Source organism: Mycteria americana, chromosome 1 (assembly GCF_035582795.1).
Source record: "Mycteria americana isolate JAX WOST 10 ecotype Jacksonville Zoo and Gardens chromosome 1, USCA_MyAme_1.0, whole genome shotgun sequence".
Lineage (NCBI taxonomy): Eukaryota > Metazoa > Chordata > Aves > Ciconiiformes > Ciconiidae > Mycteria > Mycteria americana.
Window position 1 is genome coordinate 64,794,744 of NC_134365.1, and position 21,152 is coordinate 64,815,895.

The 21,152-nt window shown below is 54.1% G+C and overlaps 2 protein-coding genes across 3 annotated transcripts in view; one reads left to right on the forward strand and one right to left on the reverse strand.

Annotated features, from left to right (window-relative positions):
- Positions 1 to 4,166, forward strand: part of LOC142404707 (uncharacterized) — a 28,493-nt gene extending 24,327 nt beyond the window's left edge. The window contains exons 17-19 of the mRNA XM_075491711.1: positions 282 to 448; positions 888 to 976; positions 3,868 to 4,166. Of these exons, the coding sequence (XP_075347826.1) occupies positions 282 to 448; positions 888 to 976; positions 3,868 to 4,063 (452 nt within the window). The 3' untranslated portion in view covers positions 4,064 to 4,166. The remainder of the gene's footprint in view (positions 1 to 281; positions 449 to 887; positions 977 to 3,867) is intronic.
- An 8,896-nt stretch (positions 4,167 to 13,062) lies between these two features.
- Positions 13,063 to 21,152, reverse strand: part of DENND2A (DENN domain containing 2A) — a 63,082-nt gene continuing 54,992 nt past the window's right edge. For both annotated transcript variants that reach the window (XM_075503323.1, XM_075503331.1), the window contains exons 15-20: positions 19,044 to 19,221; positions 18,192 to 18,233; positions 16,690 to 16,807; positions 15,838 to 16,077; positions 14,697 to 14,783; positions 13,063 to 13,768 (exon numbers count right to left, since the gene is read on the reverse strand). In XM_075503323.1, the coding sequence (XP_075359438.1) occupies positions 13,737 to 13,768; positions 14,697 to 14,783; positions 15,838 to 16,077; positions 16,690 to 16,807; positions 18,192 to 18,233; positions 19,044 to 19,221 (697 nt within the window). In that variant the 3' untranslated portion in view covers positions 13,063 to 13,736. The remainder of the gene's footprint in view (positions 13,769 to 14,696; positions 14,784 to 15,837; positions 16,078 to 16,689; positions 16,808 to 18,191; positions 18,234 to 19,043; positions 19,222 to 21,152) is intronic.

The window sequence follows — 21,152 nt, forward strand, 5'->3', positions numbered from 1 at the left end:
TGAAAGTTTTTTTGATCTCTACAGACACATGTTTAGTCCCATGAGGGGTGATTTCCTCAGCATAGGATAGAGGTACAGTATGGAAGTCTAACACTGGAGAATTCCATGTTTCCTGTGATTTAAAGAAAAAAAATTATATCAACCACATTTCAGAAGTGCTTATAAATAGTAGCGCTCATAAATAGTAGTAGTGGTGCTCATAAATGGGCTGCCAGCCCATAAAAAGGCCAGTTGAGGACCTTTAAATTTATACCACACTTTTTCCTCCCTGCTCTCTGAAGAGCTGCCATCCAGGTTGGAGGATGTTGTCCAGACTGCAGTGGCCCTGACCCGCCCTTTGCTGGCCCACCTGCGCTGTGTGGTGGTGACCCTCGGCGCTCACGGAGTCCTCCTGTGTGGCAAGAGCCTGGGAGGGAGCATCTCGCTTCGTCCAGGAGCTCACGAACAGGTAAGGCCATGGAAAACAACCTCTAAGCTCTCAGTTGCTTCTTTCTGGGACCATATAGCACCGTTGCTATTTCTGGTGGCATGGCAGCAGTCCTGGGACACGTGGCATCACTGCTGGCAAATGTATGTTTTGGGGGGGTGGAATACACAGCTCTGAAAGAAAATCAAGTTGTCCGTATACTGCTGGCTCCTAGCAGCAGTGTTTATAGTCAGCTAGTTTTAAATGCGCTTACCGTGAATATTCATGAGTGCAAGCTTCATTTTCAGGAAGCTTCATTTAAATCACTGATCTCTTTCAAAGTGTGAAAAAAGATTATTGCCTTTTTTTTTTTTTTCCCCTTTTCTTTTTTTGGCATCTGTGCAGGTCTGGATGGCATCAGACACATCAGGCCGTATCAGCTTGGGCAATTCCCACTAACTTCCCTTCTCTCCCCCCCCAGACTGCCGCTGCCAGCCTCTGTGCCACCCACTACCCCGCCATCCACATCAGCAGGGAGGAGATAGTCAACGTCTCAGGAGCCGGCGACAGGTATATTGCTCACTACTTTGTCTTCTCCAGCGAAATGGGGAAGGGCCATAATCGGATTTCTTTGAAATTCTACTGCAAAGGCAAACGACATTCTGCTGTTTGAGGAACAGACACTAAGGACACAAGAACAGGACTGGTTACTGTGATTCCTTGCAAGGCTTGCTAAAAATGTCCCCCTAAGCATCTCGGAAGCCAGTCTTTTCTTTAAGCTCCAAGCCTTTCATGTAGCCAATTTAGTAGTTCTGAAGTAGTCCGGGCTGAGCTGCTAAAAGCAAAGTAAACCACCTTACATCAAAGCTGTCTTACTAACTGCTTTACTTCCACGCTTCTCCAGTGGAAGTGGGACTGCCACTCAGTAGCTAAAATCGCCCTGTAAAAGCATTTCATCAGGTTCTGCATTTGCCTCTGGCAATAGCTCATGCTTCAAAAGAGTCTGCTGTATAATTCGCCTAGCTGTTCACACAACTCTGTACATAGGAGTAGGAAATGACAGGTATCATTCTTAGCACACTGATCAATTCTCAGTCTGTCCGAGTAATATTTTATTATGCTCCTTGTTAACTTGTCAAACTATATGTAGTAGTCAGGGTGGTTTTTTTTTCTTCTTGCTTCATACACTACAATAATTGATTCTATCCTTTCATTGCCTTGGGCTAGACCAAAAGGCTGTATGTGACAGATACTTCCTTTTATTTTTCTACTCCTACCTACCAATAACTCAACATAGCAACACCTCTTTTTTCTTTTATGACTGGGCAGAATGAAAAGTAATTGTTTTTGAAACTTAACAGCATCCTCAACATTTGAGTTAGGATCAATGGATAACTTCCTGCCAAGCTAGTTAACCCTCTTAACACCAGGACACACTCCTTGTGTCCCAAGTCACCTCTGAGATGAGTTGACTGCAGCTGCAAGCTGGTCTTCTCCAAGAAGACCAAAGTGTTGTTCGGAGCAGTGAGTGTAACAGCAGTGGAATGGAGGCTGGGTCCTCCCAGGGCCAGCCTGTCCTAAGGAAAGCTCAGCTTTGCTCACTACTTCTAGCAGATGTGCCCAACCTCTGCCAGCCCCTCCAGGGACAGAGCCTCCTCTCTGCACCATCTGCTCGGTACACAACTACCCCTTACAGCGGGACAATTTTTTCTAGAGGCTGATGTAAACTAAACATCTTCTTTATGGTTTCCTTTCTCTTTTTAAAAGATTAATTTAAAGGAAGACCAAAGGTGAGAGAAAGTGCGCCACTGCCAAACACCTCCACTGAGTTACACAGGAGTACTTGAAGTTTTTTCCTTCCAAAGCTATCTGAAAGCTAGGGGCCCATTACTGCTTCCATTCCTGAAGTAATATTGGTCTGGAAATCCCATTCCCCAGAGTCCCCAGGTCCATGTGGGAATTTTCATAGTCCTCTTGTTCATTTGGGGTTTTCCTTCCTGGTAACCCCAGCTGCACCGCTGGGCTGCAGAAATCCCCGTTCTACAGATTAGGAGTGCCAAAACAGGCTGGAAATGCCGGGACACTACATTGACGTACAAGCCATCTCCACAGCATATAAACGGGTAAAGTTGCCCAAGCCCAGCCTGCTGGCGCTTTCAAGGGACTACGCGGCAGGGTATGACCCGGGGCTGTAACACATTCACGGCTCAGCCCCCGGGAACCCTCGCACTTTTGAAGCACTGGTCAGGGGACACTGCGCGCCCCGACTCAGTGATCCAGGGCACTTCACGCCTCACTTTGGCCCTGCAGCTCTCCTGCGGCTCCAGAGATGCTGCCCAAGGAGCCGTGCGTGTGTGCAGGGAGCAGCGGCTGTTTGCTCCTTGCTCCTGGCTGCCGTGACAACATAACACCGCGTGCCTGCACACGGCATTGCTAGGGGATGCTCCCCCAAATATTTACTCTGAACTGCTGGAGCTGTTGAGAGATTGAATGGTTTATGGAAATCATAATCTTCTATGCCTTTGTTATGGATAAAAAGATGTTGAGGTAATTAGTCAGAGTGAAAAAAAAAAAGTGATCTTTTTCCCTTCCCCAGGGATTTGCTCATTAATGCTCCCTGCTGTCACATTTTCCTGTCCTTGCTTCTTCCTCTCAGATGTCATTATCTTCTCCCTTCTCTTTCACTTCTCCTTTGTCCGTTCCTAGCTTCCGAGCATCATTACTGTATTTAGCTATGAAAAAACAGTAGTTGTTCCCATGCACATACCCATGCCTCAGCAGAGCCTTCCCCTGCAAGCCAGGCAGATGGCAAAGTCATCCCCTTCTCCTGATGGCCTCCTCGGTGCCTTGTGAGGGCCTGTGGGTGACCGCTGCTGTTCCAAGCACTCACATCATTTTTACTGGGAAATCTCAAATGGAAAACCACATCTAAAGTTTACAAAAATCTGAATCTACGATCTCATTTCAGCTTTGGATTTCTTTTTCCAGCTGTTTCTGTTGCCCCACTCACATATATATGGAAACTGTACCCCTCTTCCTATCCACCCCTTTGGGGACAGGAGGAAATGTAATGAGGCACCAACAAGGAGCAGAGAAGTGACAAAATAATTAGAGAGGAAGGGAAAAACAGATTCTTCCCTTCTTAGACTCCTTTCTTTTCTCCTGCCTCACCTGGAAAACTGGGGAGAAAAGAAAATGTGGTGGAATGGGAAAGTATCTCAACTTCTCAGATGAGAAGCAAGTAAAATGCGAATAAATAGCACTGGTTTTTACTCCAAATTTAAAAATAAATATAAAAAAGCAGAAACTTTTCATTATAACCTCACCCCTCCTGTGTGACATATTCTGCTTCTGTAAGTGTTGGTTTGGGTCCAAATGAATTCTCTTACAAATGAATGGCCATGTTCCCGAGGTCAAAGCTGTTCCCCAGTGTTCAAAACTGCCTTTCTTTCTCTCCACAGCTTAATGGCGGGAATCCTTGCAGGGATGCTTGCTAAGCATGACACAGATACCTGTGTCCGGATGGGTCTTCTTGCTGCAAGCTTGTCTCTCCGTTCCTACGAGCCCATTTCCCCAGAAATCAGCACTTCCAGTGTCAGCCAGGAGCAAGTCAAGAGCAGGAGCTGGCCAGAGGTGAAGGTATGGAAGATGGACTAGAGCACCATGGCTTTCTCATCCATCACCTCCTCGCACTCCCAGCATTGCTATTTCCAGGAACTGGGCTGTGTTTTGAGCTTAGAGCTCAAAAGCTGGCTGCTGACCAGGGGACTTAGCCTTTCGGTGCATGCTACCTTTTGGGAGGTGAAGCGTCAATGGTGACAACTGGTATTGCACTGTTCACACTCATGTTTGTCTGCTGGTGTTCCCTCTCTTTTTTTTTTTTTTGGTGGGTTACAGCAACCACAGCTTGGTTCTTCTGTCTACTGCCTGTTGAGAGTTTATTTCATCTCCCCCTCTAAGAGGAACACTCATCTGTTTTGGTCTTGAGTAAACCCTCAGGGAAGGAGGCCCCAACCCAGGGACCTTCTTTTTTGTAAAGAAAAGCTGGTTTCTGGTCTTGCAGACCTCCTGCTTCCCTGAACCTCCAGTCCTTCTAGATTTCCTATTGCGGGATTTTTCCCTTCCTCCACCTTGTGTCACTGTTGTCCATTATCATGGCAGCTCCTCTGTCACCAACTCCCAGATCTTCAGGACCATGTCTCTTGAGGTGGGCCCAGCAGCAACAGCCTCTCTTGCTGCTCACTCTTTGTTTCTATCTCGGAGGTCCCATGGACCACAACCTGTGGCAAGCATATAACACTGTAGGACAACCTCATCAGTCTTCCCAAGCCAGCCAGCAAGCACTGCACTTTCTTGCTCTGAAGTCCAATGCCCCTGGATAAAGCAGGCAAGATTAATTGAAGAGGGGTAGCCAGGGGACAGCTGGGCCTTTAAAAGATGACTGCCCCTTGTTCCACACACATTCCTCTGAACTCAGCACTTCCTTCCTCCTCCTTCAGTCAAGTCTGAAGCAAAAGAGAGCAAACACCCCCCCCCCGTCACGCACACCCCCCCCCAGAGAGTTGGAGCAAACCCCTCTCTCCACACCTCCATTTCTGACCACTTGGCAAACCACTGGGTACTTGACACAGAAAACTTCCCACTCGTGGCCGGCTGGAGAGGAGCACTGGCAGGCATGGGATCCTAACAGAGCACTGCCTGCTGGGACCAAAACGTTCAGACACACCTTCCCTTCCCCCTGGAACGAGAAGTCTCATGATACCATTGCTGAATCTCAAGCTAATGATATTGTTTCCCAGGAGGAGGGGAAGCACAGCCCTTGTTTACAGGTGGGCGCTCAAGCTGTGTAGCTCAAATGACTCTGCCAAGTTCACGGTGGGTCCACGGCAAAGGCAGGAACAGAGAGGAGCTTCCTTGACCCTATCCAGGCTAGAGCTGCATGGTGATCCCTCTGCCTTTAACCCCTCCAGCATCCTCGTTAACAAGGACATCTACACTTAGATCATTTTTATACAAATTAGGTCTGGTCCACAGCCTTTTGACAATTAGCTGATGTAGCCAGCTTGGCTATGGAAATCAGCTTCTCACTCTTCCGTTGTGTAACTTATCTCCCAGAGATACCTCTTCTAGATGTCTTCCAGCCCCTGAGCGACTAAACTCAAGGGTGGGAAGACACCAGCTCTGCCTCTGTTTTTGCAGTCTTACACAGGACCGTCGGTGGCTGACAGGGGAGTAACAAGGGCTGGCAGTGGGCAAGTGGAAGGGGACCTCTCTGTGGGTCTCATGGGGATGCTTGCTGGCTCGAGGCTGCTGAGCCATTCCCCACATCAGAGGTAAGACGGCCAGTGACCACGTGAACTCATCCCCGTCCACAGCGGAATGCCCGCTGTGCAATTACAAACACTGAAATGATGTCCTGGGGAGGACGGGACAGAGAGGGTCCAGCACAGGCTTCTGGTACAGCGTCTGTGAAATGGCCTCCCTCTCCCGTACAGCCTTACACCAGCTGCGGTGTCCCAGTTCATCATCACAAGAGCCATGCATGAAAATACCTGTGTTTTGCTAGTACACCTTTGCTGTCTATACAGAAAATAATAGCAGCAGATATATAGAAATCAGCTCTCTGGTCTCCTGCATCGCCTCCTACCTTCCTTTTGCTCACACCCAGGGAAATGGGCTGGCAATGCTGCAGAAGAGCCTGCTGCAGCGAATGGTTTTCTTTTTTAACTTGGAAGCCATGGAAGGACAGAGGGAACTGTCTCTCAGCTTTACACAGGCACGAAAACACTCACTACATCCTTCAGGGTCCTTCCTCCCAGCAGGATGATGCACCACAGACACTTTTCACGCTGGAAATCTGTCCTTGGAGCGGCTGGAGGCGGTGGAGGCTGCAGTGGCGTGACTGCTGCCCCGTCCTGCCCGGCTCTTTAATTCAGAGCTATCTTCTGGCTGGAAGCGGTAATTGCATCCTACCCAAATGCTGTGTCCAAAGCCAGCACTGTCAGTCCCTCCTCAGCAGGTACACAGAACATTCCTGAACTAAAAGCATCTTTCCTGCAGCCCCGTGCACGTGCAGATGTTGCCATTTGGTGGATAAGGAGCCAGAACTCAGGGGGAAAAAGGCTCTGGGGTTGACCCTCCCTCCTCATAAGTGGGGCTGAGGGGAAGGGGATAGTCCTGATGCTCAGGACTGTGACTGCAACCTTTTGTCCAAGAAGGTGCTGACGGGGAGGACGTGACGTGTTGGAGGGTGCCATCCCTTCCCCATCCAAGAGAGATGCCAAATACGGACAAGTGTTAGGGAGCAAGGGCATGTCCCATGGAAGGAATGAGGACGGATGACCTCTCTCCCACACTTGATGTGCACAGGATGCAACTGCGGTCGCTGTGGGTAATCAGCCAACAGTTTGGTGAACACTGAAACTCATTAAAACTAATTTCCAGTGGAGCTGGGTCTTGGTGCTGGCTGGTTTTTGAACCTGATGGATAGTAAGCCTGGAGTACGGACTCACCCTTCGTTTCATATAGAGGTCACCCACTGGCGAGGACCCGTGACTGAGGAGCAGATCACTGGTATCTCACACGACACAAAAGCCAACCAAAGCTTGGTCAAACACAACTTTCCCGTGCGGGCTCTGCTTTTTAATAAGAAATGAGCTCCCACTGCAATGGATGGAGGCATTAAGTGGGTGTCTTCCCTCGACCCAGACCACTTTCACCAGGCTCGTAGCAACTCCTTCCCTCTGAGCTGCCGCCCTTCCATCAGATTTGGCTAAAACTGGGCGAAGAGCTGAGAAGGCACGAGGGGTGGGCTGGAGAACTGACAAAGCTGTATCACATCGGCACTAACTCCTTAGGAAACCAAAATGAAAATATAACAGCTGCCTTTTCAGAGGCCAAAGGGACCCATTTTGATCTTATACATCCTCTCTCCCTCTCCCACACACAAACATTTACCGACAGCCCCCTCCTTTACAAAGACATTGCTTGCAAGCGTGGTTTAGCTCAAACACTCTGTGCGCTCAGGCAGTGCGTACCCGTCACGAAGCGGGGACAGGGTGGCTGCGGCGGGAGGGTGCTGGGGCGTTTGGGATTGCAAGGGAGGGGGATGGGGGCCCACACGAGCAGCCGGGTTTGCTCGCATGCGGGGAGGTGGGACACAGCAGGGGCGGGGGAAAAGGGCTGTGCCCCCAGGGTAGGTCCCTGCGCTATAAAAATGACTTCGGCTGGATCCAGTGGTAGGGAAGAGAGGCAGCTTCCACCTCTGCTCCTGCCTCCAACATCGTCGTCCGGGCAGGAGGACCCCAAGCGAAGCCAGGCCCCGAGGATGAAGAGCCCAGCACTGACGGTCGCTGCACTCCTCCTGGTGCTGCTGTCCTCGGCCTCGGCACCGTCTGAGGCACTGGGGGCCCGGGCCGGTGCCCCAGAGAGGCAGCCAGGAGCTGGGGGCCATGGAGAAGACCCTCGGCCACCGGGAGATGGAGGGGACAACCTGCCCGGGCAGGGATGGGAGGGGAGCCGCCCCCCGTCCGGTGTGTGGGAGCTGGTGGGAGAGGTCCCTCCCAGCTCTGAGTCCCCCAGCAAGGCCATGGCCAAGCCCCCCCTGGGCAGCAGCAAGCAGGACCCCCCTGGCAAGCCCCGGAGCCTGCGACCGCAGCCCTCCCGCAGCAGGAGCCCGGGGCTGAGCCATCACCTGAAGGGCCACGGGAAGTTCAACGGGGACACGGTAAGCACAACTTACCCTCGGCCAGCGAGGGTGAGGGTTTGCACGGAGGGTTTGCAGGGGGACCGGGAGTGAGGGAAAGCGCCAGCCCCCCGCTCCTGACCCCGGGGTCGGGCAGCTCAGTGAGCCCCTTCGGCTGATCCGTCTGCAGGGCACGGAGGGGCCGCACATAATGGTGCTATGAGCGCTGACGAAGAGGACGGGGCCAAAGAAACGGGTCCTTCCCAGCTCCGCGGGTTCCTCCAGGGTGGGCAGGATGTCGCTGGCCGCTGGCACTTGTTATAACGGGGAGCCAGCAGCGGCTCTGGCAGGTCCGTGCAGCACGGAGACACCAAAACCAGGCAGGACAGCCCCAAAACGCACTGCCACGCTGCAATGCAGGGAAAGGAGAGCACCCTCCCGGCACAGCCCCATGCCCTGAGCTCCCAGCAGTTTTAGCACCCAAACGCTTGCAGGTGTTTGGCTATACACCCACGCCAGGCAGCCAAGGCTGGGGTTTCGGGAGAGCAGGACTGGAGTGGCACCTCCCCTCCAGGCAGAGGGTTGCTGCACCCGCACTGTGTCCCATGGGCTGCTACTGCCTGCCCTCACGTTGGCGGTACCTGCCTGAGCAGCTCAGCCAGCCCTCCAGCTTCCAAACTGGGTCCCCTGTGCACACCCAAGCCCCAGGACCCCCGTGCAGAGCCTTGCTGCCCGGCAGTCCTCGTGGCACCGTGGGGATGTAAAAAGCAGATAGGACTGAGGGCAGCAGGAGCAGCTGCCGAGCGTGCCACGTCCCTGCAAACATCGGGTAGAAAAGCTGCTTTCGGGCCATTCCTCATGAGCCGAGCGTGAAAGTGCCGGCCGGAACACGGCCTCACAGCGCTGTTCAGCTTGTGGTGCAGACAAGGGTGGTGGGCAGCGACGATCCTAAAACCCCATCTGGTACCTGGTGAGGCTTAGAGCAGAGCTGACGGCCATGCACGCAGGCGGTGAGCAGGTCAGGAGGCGAGTGCAGGTCTGGTTGTGTGTCCCAAAACGCCATGCCCAGGAGGGGGGCCGGGGGCACCCACCTGTGCCGCACAGGCGGCAGCTCTTCAGCCATGGGGCCCAGCCGCTTCGTGTGCTTTCTGCCAAAAGCAGTAACGAGCTGCCCCTGCGACTGCTTCCTTGGGCCCCCACTTCTCCAGCTCCTTGCATGAAGCTGCTGCTCTGTAGCCTGGTGAGCAGCTTGTCCCACTACTGCAGGTTTTACTGCATTATTTTACCGTTCTAAATGGAAACCAAACATCCAGCAGCAAATGCTCATCCCAGTATATCGTGTAATCTTCTGCCACTTGGCTTTGCTTTCTAACGAGAGCCTCTCCAAGCCTGCCCGTCTGGGAGAGATGAAGAGGCTCTTTTGAGCTCATCTCACCCCCAGGCATTGCATCGCTGTCAGCTCGAGCATGCTGGACCCGACAGCCGCCGGCAAGCGCGGTCCCGTGGCGGAGCAGTTCACGTCACCCCAAAATGACTGACTAACGGGCTGTGGGGCATGCACACCCCAAAAGGAAACCTTCTGACTTTATGAGAGGCTGCTCTCAGGCAGCCCAAGCCTGCGCAGAAACCATCTCTGTGTATGGCACAGGCTCCTCGGGGCCGGGGCTCTCAGCAGCATGAGCACAGAGCGATGGCACGGCTGTGTCTGGGAGGGGGTCCCAGGCCAGGGCTGGGCAGGGCTGGACGCCGGCACCACAGCCACCTCTCTCCCTCCCCCTGCAGCACTCCTGCCACAGCATCCAGTCCCGGCCCTGCCAGAAGCCCTCGGACTGCGGCGGCTGCCTGGGGCTCTACACCTGCAAGCCGCCCGCCGGCACCTGCCACCTGAAAGCCGTCTCCAGGCAGAGAGGTAGGTTGCAAGCCCCCTGGCCACTGGCACCGGGGGCCCCCACACGCAGCCACCTGCAAGCACAGCCCTTCGGCTACACCCCTCCAAACCCAAATCGGACCTACCCTGCGCAGGGCAGGGTCTCGTCCCCTAAATTCAGCTGCACAGGGCTCCCTCCTGTCCCGCCGGCACCGGCCACTGTCAGCGATGAACGGACGACTGTATAGTGAATGGGACGTTCCAAGAAGTATCTGTAAGAGCTGGGATTTGCCCGGCCCCCTGAGCCCTTGCAGGACGCCAACAGCCCGTGTGGGGAAGCCAAGGAGGGGAACAGGGTTTAGCCGGTGGCTTGGGAGTTGACAAGCATGGCTCTCCCGGGCGTCACGGGCTCCCAGCCCCTCAGAGCTGCTCACGGTGGTGTGTGCGAGCTGCTTAATTAACCAGGGACCATCAGGGAGCAGAGATCACAGCTTTTAACATTTAACCACGCAGAGCAAGCGTCCCGGTTCTCCAGTACCCCTCGGTATATCCGTACTGCCCCCGGACTGGCATCTTGCCTCAGCACATTTGTCTACACCCACATACACGTGGTCATGGAGGAGAAACTCATCCAAGGCTACTGAACACACAGACACCAGCTCTCTGGTGCGGGAAACCCGTGGTTGTGGGACATACAGTAGACAAGTATAATGTTCTGGGTATATACAGTATATATAGTATATACCGTACATATAGGGTGCACCCAGTATATGTGCTCTGTTCACACGGTCTTCTCTGGGCGTCTGCTGGTGGCAGCCTCCACGGGAGGGCACAGGAACCCGTGGTCAGGCCCCGCACAGCCAGTCTTACGGCTTTTCTTCGCAGGTGGATTCCTCCAAAGCATCCAGAGCCCTGAGGGGCGCAGGGTCCTGCTCATCCCGGAACAACACGGCTCGACGTAAAGCTGGGGCGGCTGTCCTGCAGCTGGAGACCAACGCTCTCTGTCCAAGTTTCATTTTAAATCCTTAATGACACAGCTGTAAATGTTTCTTTCACTTCTCCTGCCGCTGTTTTTTAACACCCCCCTGGATTTTGTACACTATGTAGGCTTGATTCCCGCTTTCCTGAGAGCTGCTAACGAAAGCAGTGAGTGGCCACAGAGCCGCGTGCTGGCGGAGCCCACTTGCAGCCCCCAGATGAGACAAACGGGGCTATTTCACAACCCATCTGGATTTGAGCGAGTAGGATGTTGCAGTAAAAGCTGCCAGTATCTCGGCATGCTCACGTGCAAGTTCAAGCTGAGCTAAGGAGCCTGTCGGCATCAGCAGCCCCAGAAACCCACCCAGCTCCTCACCACGGCACCTGCCGAGGAAGGTGAAGTCCCACGCTGTTGAAAACGTCACTTGATAAGGGGAACGCAGAGCCCCCGGGCACAGGCTTGGCAGCGGGGGACCACGTAGGACACCTGCTTCTGGATGCCTGAGCTGAGCCACAGGATGAGCTTCATTAGCACCCCACAAAGCTTTGCAGGCATCCTGGCTGCCTTTGCATGTGTGGGTGCATCCCAGCTTTGCAAAACCCCACTTTGCTACCATTAAAAACACCTTTTTAAAAGAGAACCAAAACACACCATTTGATTCACCTTGAACTCCACCAGAGTTTCCTTTGGCGGGCCACCATCACCTCCTGTGACAGGCTAGGCTTTAAGTAGTGCCACTTCTCCTCAGCATACCCGAGGGGCAGCCCCCCAGACCCTCCGCCTGGCCACCCCTGCAGGAGCCTGACCCCCGGTGGGGAGACAAATGCTGTTGGCTTCTCTGACCCTGGTATCGCTGCTTCAACTGTCCCTGCACGCGAGCCGGGGAGCGTAGAGCTGCAGGTGCTGCCCACCTGCCCGGCATGGCACAACTGCTGTCCTGCATTTATGGTGCTCACCACAGAACCACAGAGGGGTTGAGGTGGGAAGGGACCTCTGGAGGTCATCTGGGCCAACCCCCCCTCCACCTGGAGCCATTTGCCCAGCTTATTTGGTCCCCAGATAGTGGCACATGTCACAGACATAACAGCCCCATTACACCGGGAGCCAGCGAAGCACCATCTCTCCAAGCACTCACCCCTCCACCTCTCCACCCACCCAGCTGCCTGCTCCTGCCACCACCCATCACAACCCATTTCCTCTGTCCTTAAGCACAGCAAAGGAAGAGGCTGCCACTGTAGGAAACTTTGGAAACGCAGGCTTCAAAAGATTCACAGAGCAGCACAGGACGCACAGCTACCCCTCTGTTACCGAGTGGAGGTCAGCTCCTCTGAACCCCACTGCTGGTCAACAAGGCCCTCTCGCCTGGGAAAGCCCGCTGACCACAGGGGCACCCGGACCACTTTCAAAACCTCTGGCAGCCCTGCGTAGCCCAGCGTAGCACTGCCGCCCACAGCGAGGGGTACTCGCACGCAGCTCCCACCCTGCAACCCCTCGGGAGCTGGGAAGAGATTTCCCTTCAGGCCATAGAAGAGCTACCCATAGAAGAGCTTCCTCTCCGAAGGGCAGAGAGAGCGTCCTCTCCCAGGGATGCTCCAGCTGCTCTTGACTCTGCCCTCACAAGCGGTGCAAGGAAAGCAGCTTTCGCACCAGCTGGAAAAGAGCCCTCACTGCCCCCCTCCCAACCTCCATGTGCCTCCCCTGACACCTCCCCACCAAAACAGAGGAGAAACGAGCAGGAGGGGGGCAACAGCAGGTCCTACCTCCTCCCCAACCAGGAGCTCAGAAGGCAGCAGGCGGCACGCTGCCCTTGCCTGCTTCCTACCACGCTCCCCGGCAGCAATACCTGAGACGGGAGAGGAGAGCCCGTCTGATCTTCGGGAAGCGGGTCTCCCAGGTGAGACCCTGCAGGTGAGCTCCACTTTGGGCTCCCCCTGCAAGCAGCCAGGCAAGGGAACGAGGCCACCCAGGCTGCGAGGCTCACGGGGAAGCCGAGGGCTTGGCCAAGCTGAGGGCTCAGCTGCTAGATGTCCTCTCCGGCTCACGCTCGGCACCAGGTGGGCTGGTGGGCAGACACAGCTCGTCCCCCTCCCCAAAACACCAAGGGTCCACACGCCTTTTATACCACTCACTTTTAATTACACTGCGTAAGGAAAGGCCTCTCCTCGTGCCAGGACCCCCTGGCACAGCCACCCGGGGAGCTGGCTGGCCCATCAAGTCCTCAGTAGGTTTAGTGGTTCCCCCTCACCCCTCTCCTTGCTTGGAAGCTCCTCCTGGTCAGTCCACATCATCCCTGCAGCCCTCGGCGTCCTCGCTTTGCAGAGACCTATTTCCATACATCTCTGTTCCTACCCTCCTCCACGCCTGAGCTTTGCCTGCTCAGTGCCGTGGGAGTCCTGCTTTGGCCTCCTGCAGCGCCAGGCGGAGAGAGGAGGCAGGGCAAGAGTCATCGGTTAATAATTGTTCTAACCCCAATATAAATAGAAAAATACAACAAAACAAAGAATTGACTAAGAGATCCAATCTGCTGGGATGCCTGCAACGTGCTAGTGCAGAGTTCGGAGAGTGCTTGGTCCAGTGCATGGTACTGTAAATATCCAGAAACCTGTCCCGGCAGCCCTGCAGCCATCAAATCTTCCTGCGGCAGCACGCGTCTGTGCGAGCGCGTCCCGGCTGTGGTCAGCTCGCCCAAGGCTGTTGGCTCCTGGGAGCAGGCTGAATGGGAACGGTTGATAATAGTCTGATTTATTGCTGTTAAATGGTAAAGCCATTCTCTTCTGTGGAACGAGGATGTGCTTCGCTCTTACTTTTTGTGGAGAAATTTCATTTTGCTACCTGGAGAGACAGAGAAGGGAAAATGGAGTCCCCACAGTGACAGGGAAAACAAGTGTTGCTCTCCCCACCACCAGCAGCCAAGCAAGTCTATGCAGAGAATTGCCCCTGCTGCCAGCCCTGGGTCCTTATCCACAGCCACCTGCCCTGCAAAGCTCAAGCAGGTGCCTACAGAGCAGGCCATAGCTCTGCCCACCCCCCTGGGAGCAGCGCTGCAGACTGGGACCCTGCAAGTCCCCAGGCACACGTTCCAGAGCCCATTTGCAGTCCTGGAAGGTGAACGTATTACTAAGCTCACCTGGCCAGAGTGTGTGTGGGTAAGAGGCAGGGCACACCAGCCCCACAGACGTTGCTGCTCTTAAATGGCCAAGAAAAGGCAAGAGAGCCAGGGATGCGATCTGACCAGAAGATCAAACTCTCTTAGTCATGGTGTCCAATGACTTATCAAGGACTTCTAACCTCAGTCTGGAGCTCTCGTCTAGCTCCTCTTACTGGAAAATGGCTTCAACCTTAGGATACTCCTGGGCAATTCCCACCGCTGATCCCTCAGGGCAAACCTGAAGGCCATGGAGACTGTGTCACTCCCCCCATCAGGAACTGCATCCACCATCCCCCCATCAGGAACTGCATCCACCATCCCAAAGTCACTGGTTGCTCCATTGCCTCCTCAGACCCTTTGGAAGACACAGATGTAGCTCACCGCCCAAAATTTGGTTCTCCACCAGCCTTCAGACAAGTGGCAGACCAGAGGGCAGAGCCAACAGCGTGCCAGAGCAGGGATACATGGCCAGGCACTGATCACTCAAGGTTCAGAGCACACGCAGCCACTAGCAGAGTCCTGCCACCCTTCAGCAGCTTCTCTGCTGCCAAACCTGAAGGTAACAAGAAGCCCAAGCCCCCTGAGAAGCCAAGGGATTTGCTGGTTCCTTACCTAGGCCTTTCAGGAACCTATTGACTCCACTCTGCTCCCCACTGGGAAGTGTTTCCAGGTACTCCTGAGCCCGTACCTCAAACAGACCTGCAGAAAGAAAGAAGTCAACAACTACTATTTTGCTTCCCTATAAATAAAAGTAAGAACGCCCATCTGAAAGCATACTGTCCCGGCTTACCAATAAACTGTTGCACACGAGAGGGAACAACTCACCCCACCTTCTCCACCAGATGAGCCTAGATATGGGACAGGAGCTTTGGTCTGCCTCCTCCCTCCCCACTGCAAGGCTGACTGAGCTTTTGTACCTCGCACAGGGAGAGACAAAACCTCCGTTCATTCTGCTACGAACACGGCTAAGTCCAGAAAGTGAGATCATCTGGGGAATTGTCACATGGGATTTACCACGCTGCTCTTTTACTCAGCTACCTATTCAAGCGTCCACTGCTTATTAGTGCTTGGGAGGAAACTGCTAAGCCAGCACCGAGCAGCAGCAGGGATGAGAAACTTCAGCTGCCTGTAGAGCCTTTGGGACTGTGGGGTAACAGGAGTGAAAAAACAGGAGGAGCTCTGGGAAGGACATGAGCATCCATATTTTCTATTAGCCAAAACAGCCATAACTAGTCCAGCCTCTAGATTTGGGAAGGGGTCGTTCCAGTAGCGTACCCCCTCTGTGATGGTCCTGATGGGAATTCAACGTGGAATGGAAGAGGCACACACATGGAGGGTACTGCTTATGTTCCTGACTGCAGTGGCGAAGCGTGCCTGTAACCCCAACCTCAACGAGAAACTATCAGATCATGCACAAAAAGTCCCTGTTCTCCTGCAGCCGGTTCCCATGCACTGTGCGAACAGTATGTCTCACCACGCTCCTGTGAGGCAATGTGCCCCTTTGGGAAGATAAGGAAACAAGAGACAAAAAAATCTCCAAGTGACTTCTTGAAGGCCGCACAGGGGTGTCAGAACAAACTGTCAGCCTGCGCTAGCGCTGCCCTAGCACCTCCCTTCTGGCATCCCTGCACAGACACTGCAGCCTCCAGCCACGGTGCTGGGGATGGAGCTGGCAGCTGGCGAGCACCTCCCAGCTCTCGTGGGAGCAACAGCAGAGTTTCCATGACTGCAGAGCTCAGGCAGAGCCCCTCACCTCTGACCCCCTGCTTCCGCAGCTCCCGCTCCTGAATGAAGCCCCCGAACATCTGCGTCTCCATGAAGACCTCCAGGAAGCGTCGGAGGCTCTTGGAGGAGACGGACTTGCGGAAAGCCTCGCGCTGCAGGGTCCGCTCCTCTCGCTCGGTGGGGGTCAGGAAGAGGGAGTAGTGGCCGACAATCTCCACAAAGAAACGGACAAAGGCCTCGGACACCACCTCATTCAAAGGGCTAGTCTCTAAGGAGAAAAGAAAGAGGGAGCAGTGAGGACATGCTAGGAAAAGCCCTGGGCACAAACTCCCTGGCTTTTTAAGATCTAGCCTGAGCAGAAAAAGCTGCACAAGAGAGACAGCACCCTAGGAAGTGCTTGCCATAGAAGAATACTAGGCTGCTACTACTTTGAAAGCCACCAAGCTTTGTCGTGACTCCCCTGCAACCAGGAGATGCCTATACTACCCCCTAAAGAGCTGTCTCAGTCCAGTTGCCTGTGAGCCACATGGCCGCGTCCGAGCCTGCAGCTCTGCGGATGGACAGTCCCTCGAAGGAGCCTGCATCACTCACATGGTCAGCAGCAGAGAGAAGCCTGTGGGACCCCCCCGAAAGGAATACAGGTGTTCCCTGGAGCTGTAAGGGAAGGACGGACAGAGCCAGGAAGGGATAAGTATTGTTTCTCTTCACACAAAGAGAATTGTCCCTGGTGCAGTGGGAAATTTAACACAGCTTCAACCTCACCTACCTCCAATTTCTGTGGTGTTAAATTCAATACAAGCCTAGTTTTCCCCTAAGAAGCAACAGGAGAAAAAGAGGCAGGAAGAGACATGGTTTTAAGCTGAAAGGCACCGTGCTTTACCCTGCTTGCCATTGACAGGGCCCTCCTCCTTGTCGCTCGCCAGCTCATTCCTCTGCTCCAAAATGTGCTCTAGGGCTGCCTGCAGCTTGCGGGGCAGGATGGAGTCCTCATCTTCCATCTGCAAAACAGAGCCACCTCCTCAGGGCCTGGGGCCGGGACACAGCCAGCCCCTGCCCTTCTCCTCGCCAGCTCCTATCCCATCCCCAGCACGGCAGGGGGAGCACTAAAAATGAACCGTGAGGAGAGGAAGAGGGAGAGGGAGAAGGCGTAATATGCTTGGAACGTTCCCAGCACCTCCCAGTGCAGGACTATCAAGAAGCACGAGAGGAAAGAGAAAGGGGGTGTCTTGTCCCAAGTATTCTCCTATTCTCGAAGAATTTCAGGTGTCCAATCCGAGAGGCTACCAGGCAGTGCTCACCTGTGGCCCCACCGTCTGCCTGTGAGAACTCGCACCATCACAAAGAGGACACATGTGAACAATGCTGGCGTGCAGCCAGGTGAGCACAACCCCCTGCTCAGCTCTGCTCAAGCACTGATCGTGTTACGGAGGCGTAACGAGTTCCCGTAGACCATGGAACTGCCGGTGACTGTGTGTGAGCTCCTACCAGCCCTGGCTGAGACAGCGTGATTTAGCTTAAACCTCCAAAAGAGAGGTGCAAGGTAAAGCATTTCCCTGCAGCTAAGGCAGCTGGCAAGCCAGAACTGCACTGAAGGAGTGGCCTTCACCCACACGCTACTCCCTGCAGCAGGAGGTGCACTTGTCCTATCCCCACCCATGGGACCGGAGGCATGGCAGAGACCACGCAGCCAGCACTGCTCAGCGATCTGCCAAAGAGCTCGGGAGCAAAATTAGCTTCCTGGGCCAGAAGCACGTTCGCTCACCTATCCTCTTCCCTTCAAATATCCCACTCCTGCTCTCCACGACAAAGGGAAGTAAAAATCAGCAAGCAATCTCGTCTGCAGAGCAACTGCTAGGTTCCCATTTACCAGCTTCCTACTTGTGACCCATCCACTGCAAGGAACAAGGAATCACAAGCTCCTTGGGCAGGAAGGGATTTGAATAAATCATCAAGGCTCCCTTCCCTGCTCAGGGCTGGGTATGCGACAGGAGCGGGACTGACAGACACAGGCTGGAAGAGCCCATGCTGCTCCCCAGCCGGCAGTGCTAAGCTGAGGCTTTCCAGCTCTGCCCTCAGCCTTACAGGATGCCACTTAAGGACCTGCAGTGCTCAAGTGCCATTGTTTCACCTCTTTAAAAAAAAAAAAAAAAAAAGAGAGAGAGATAATGCACAACGATTCAGTCCTCAACAGCTGTGGCTTGGGACTCTCATATTACATACGTATACAGCAACACTTATAACACTGCCAACCAGAAATCCTGCCTCAGTTTGCATGCAGAGTAAGTGATCCAGCCAGCCAGGCAGGTCAGCAAACACAGATGGAGGTAAGGTGTGGTGGAAGAAGGGGACAGAAGATGAAGGATATGAAATAGCTCTGCTCACCTGTCTCAGAAACCGGTTATTTACAAGGTCAACGACGAGGACCTAAGAATGAGAGAGCAAGAATAAAAAGGGGAAGTCATTATTTCCATCATCAGAGTTTATTTTAATCTGTAACTGCTCTGGAGGAAATGCTTCAGCCCTGCCCCTGCTCCTCCTACCCACCACCGCAGCTGGAGCAGGCACCCAGCGTGAGCCAAGAGCGGAGCCCTTGTTGCGGCTTTCTAATGACTTCACTGCAAACCGCAGAACAGCTTGGACAGCAGGAGGCTGTGCTCCAAGCCCAGCCCACCGCTCCTCACCACCACATCGGGGTCAGAGCTCCGTCTTTTCTCCCTGTGTGCTGCACCACCATGCCCTGGGTGGGCAGGGATAGAAATGCCTCCCCGACCACGTTCAGCCATGCTGCATTCACCCTTGAGCACCATGAATTGGTCTTCCTAATTATTTACTCATTTCATTAGGCACCTGTGTTAATTAGAGGGGCAGCTATCCTGGTCAATTTATAGCAATCATACTTCAAGCCTGGCAGACTTTGCACTTAGCCCCTAGACAACACTATCCAGAAACCAACAGTAACTTTAAAAAATCATCTCCTACCCACAGCAGCCCCACAGCAGGAGATCCCAGCCCCCCGCCTTCCCAAGACAAGGCAGAGCACAGCCCTCTGCCTCCCTGGGGGATGTCTGCCTCCTCCCTCACCCCACGCTTGCAGGAGCCAGAGGACGAGACCTCAGCTCCTTCACGCCGCCAGCTGCCAAGGCAGACTCTCAAGAGCAGCCTTTCTGGGACAGAAGACAACTCAGCCCACGGAAGCAACCGAGAGCAAGGCTGCGGTGCGGGTGCATGGCTCACCTCCTCCACCGGGAGCTCCTTCAGGCGGGGCAGGGAGCTGGAGAGCAGGCCGATGAGGAAGGGGGTGGGCGAGCACACGATGTCGATCATGGAAGGCGGCAGCACAGGGATGTAGGTGTGCTGCCAGGTGAAGGGGTACAGGAGGGCCACCGTGGCATGGCAACACTTGGAGAGAGTGCTGGAAGATGAAACACAACCAAGGGCAATGGCCGGTCAGTCAGGAGATGAGTGGTGCTTCCTAGAAATCAGGGCTCTTTCAACTGTTCCCTAAGTGATCTCTGTGATTACTAGGGGCTTTCCCAAATTTCTGACCCCATTTTTCAGCTTCAGGAGCAGTGACCCGTAACAGGAGGCCATGTTTTGAAAGACAATCCTGACCCACGTGCATGTGACAAGAGACGGGTTCCACTTAATGCAGCATCTGCTCCTCCAGTGCTCTGATGGAAAATACCACACAGACATGGGGTCTTGCATGTCACTGCCTCTTATTAGAGAAATGAGTTTATTCTCTTTCATGGGAAAGCCACGGGTCTGAATGCACAGGGACTATACTGTCCAGCACAGACACCATGCAGCCATGGGACATAGAAGATGGCTCCACCACTACAGCAACTATCTGTTGTGCTGCACTGTGGCCCACTTACCTGCTGGCCATACTCTTTGTCAGCACAGCTGGATGGCCTGCTTGGACCCCCTGGCAAAGCCCTGGGCGCAACCTGCAGCCACAAGGTCCCCAGGTGTTCCTGCAGGTTGTTCCAGCCACGGTCTGTCCACCCCTGCCCCTTGGCTTGCTACCTGTGCAGGATACATGCTTTGCCTTTGGGCAGCCCTTAGCAGGAGTAACCGCATGCCAACGGTATGCTTTTCTATCGGTCCCAACCATACCAATAGCTCCCAGCAGCCATGCCGGAGGAGGAAGGCAGCAGTCTCCAGCTGAGGCTAACTGGGCACCCTACAGCCTGTGGAGCCTGCTGAGGCTACTCAGAACCACAGGAAAGTGAAATCCCAGGAGGGGAGCACACGGCCAGCCTCTGTGGGATGCTGCCCCTGGCTCACAGGACTGCAGCTTTCCTTCTTTCCCCTTCAAATGCCACCAGCAGCTTGTCTGTAAACGCCTTTGCTGACAACTTCCAAGAGCGTCCATCCAGAAACCCCATCAGCTCTCTGGCAGGAGGCAGGCAAGGTCTGCAGTCAGACACGGCAGAGCTCGCTGCAGGACACCACTTACTCATCCATTCTGGGTCTGGAAGCATTTGTATGCGTCAAGGGAGGGGGAAGGCTCGCCACTATAAACCCCATATATAACATCATTTTGTTTTACTAGCATCCAGATCTCGAAAGGCTGGAGGAGGGGAGGGAGGCTGGTGCAGCTAGGAGGATTCACGTCGCCAAGGAGGGGCGTGCAGCTGGCTCCTGTAAACTCCACGGGGGAATTTACACTCAGCAACCCGGATCTGGCAGTTTATTGCTGACTTGAGAGGGAAGGGGTTTGATGGGTGTGGACTCAAGCTCGCTCTGAAAAGCGAAGCCTGCTTTCCCTCCCTGCCCCCTGCTCCAGCTAAGTCTGGTGGATTTGAATCCCTGTGCTGTAACACCAACACACGCTGAGCTGGGCTACAGCTGACTGGCATTCATCAGATAAGTTCAGTTTAGCAGAACACGATTATGGTTGCTGGGACATCAATGTGACCATATGAAGTAATCAGGCAGTAAGCATCGTTAAACACGTTACACTTTTTGGAGTTAAGCAAATCCCAGGGGAGAGGCTGGAATCTGCTTAATGTGAGACTTTTATCTAGGACTGCAACAGGCAGGGAATGGGCGCTTGGGAGGGACACCTGGGACGTGTGCGCTGAGAAAGTCTCTTCACAAGATGGGGACAGTTTCCTCTCCCTGCACTGCCAGAGGCTTGTCTTTTCTTAAGGGGATGTTCTATAAAAACAGAGGAGGACGCTTCAAAGGCTGTGTCACATTCTGGTAGCTTTAAGCCTTTAGATGGGAAAAACCCTCAGTTCCACATCCTTGTTTAGGAAGGTCTTAGAGTATCCCCCTCCCTTCTCCGCATACATTCCTGCTGGCTGCCCCTCTGTCGCTGCTCTCAAGCTGTGC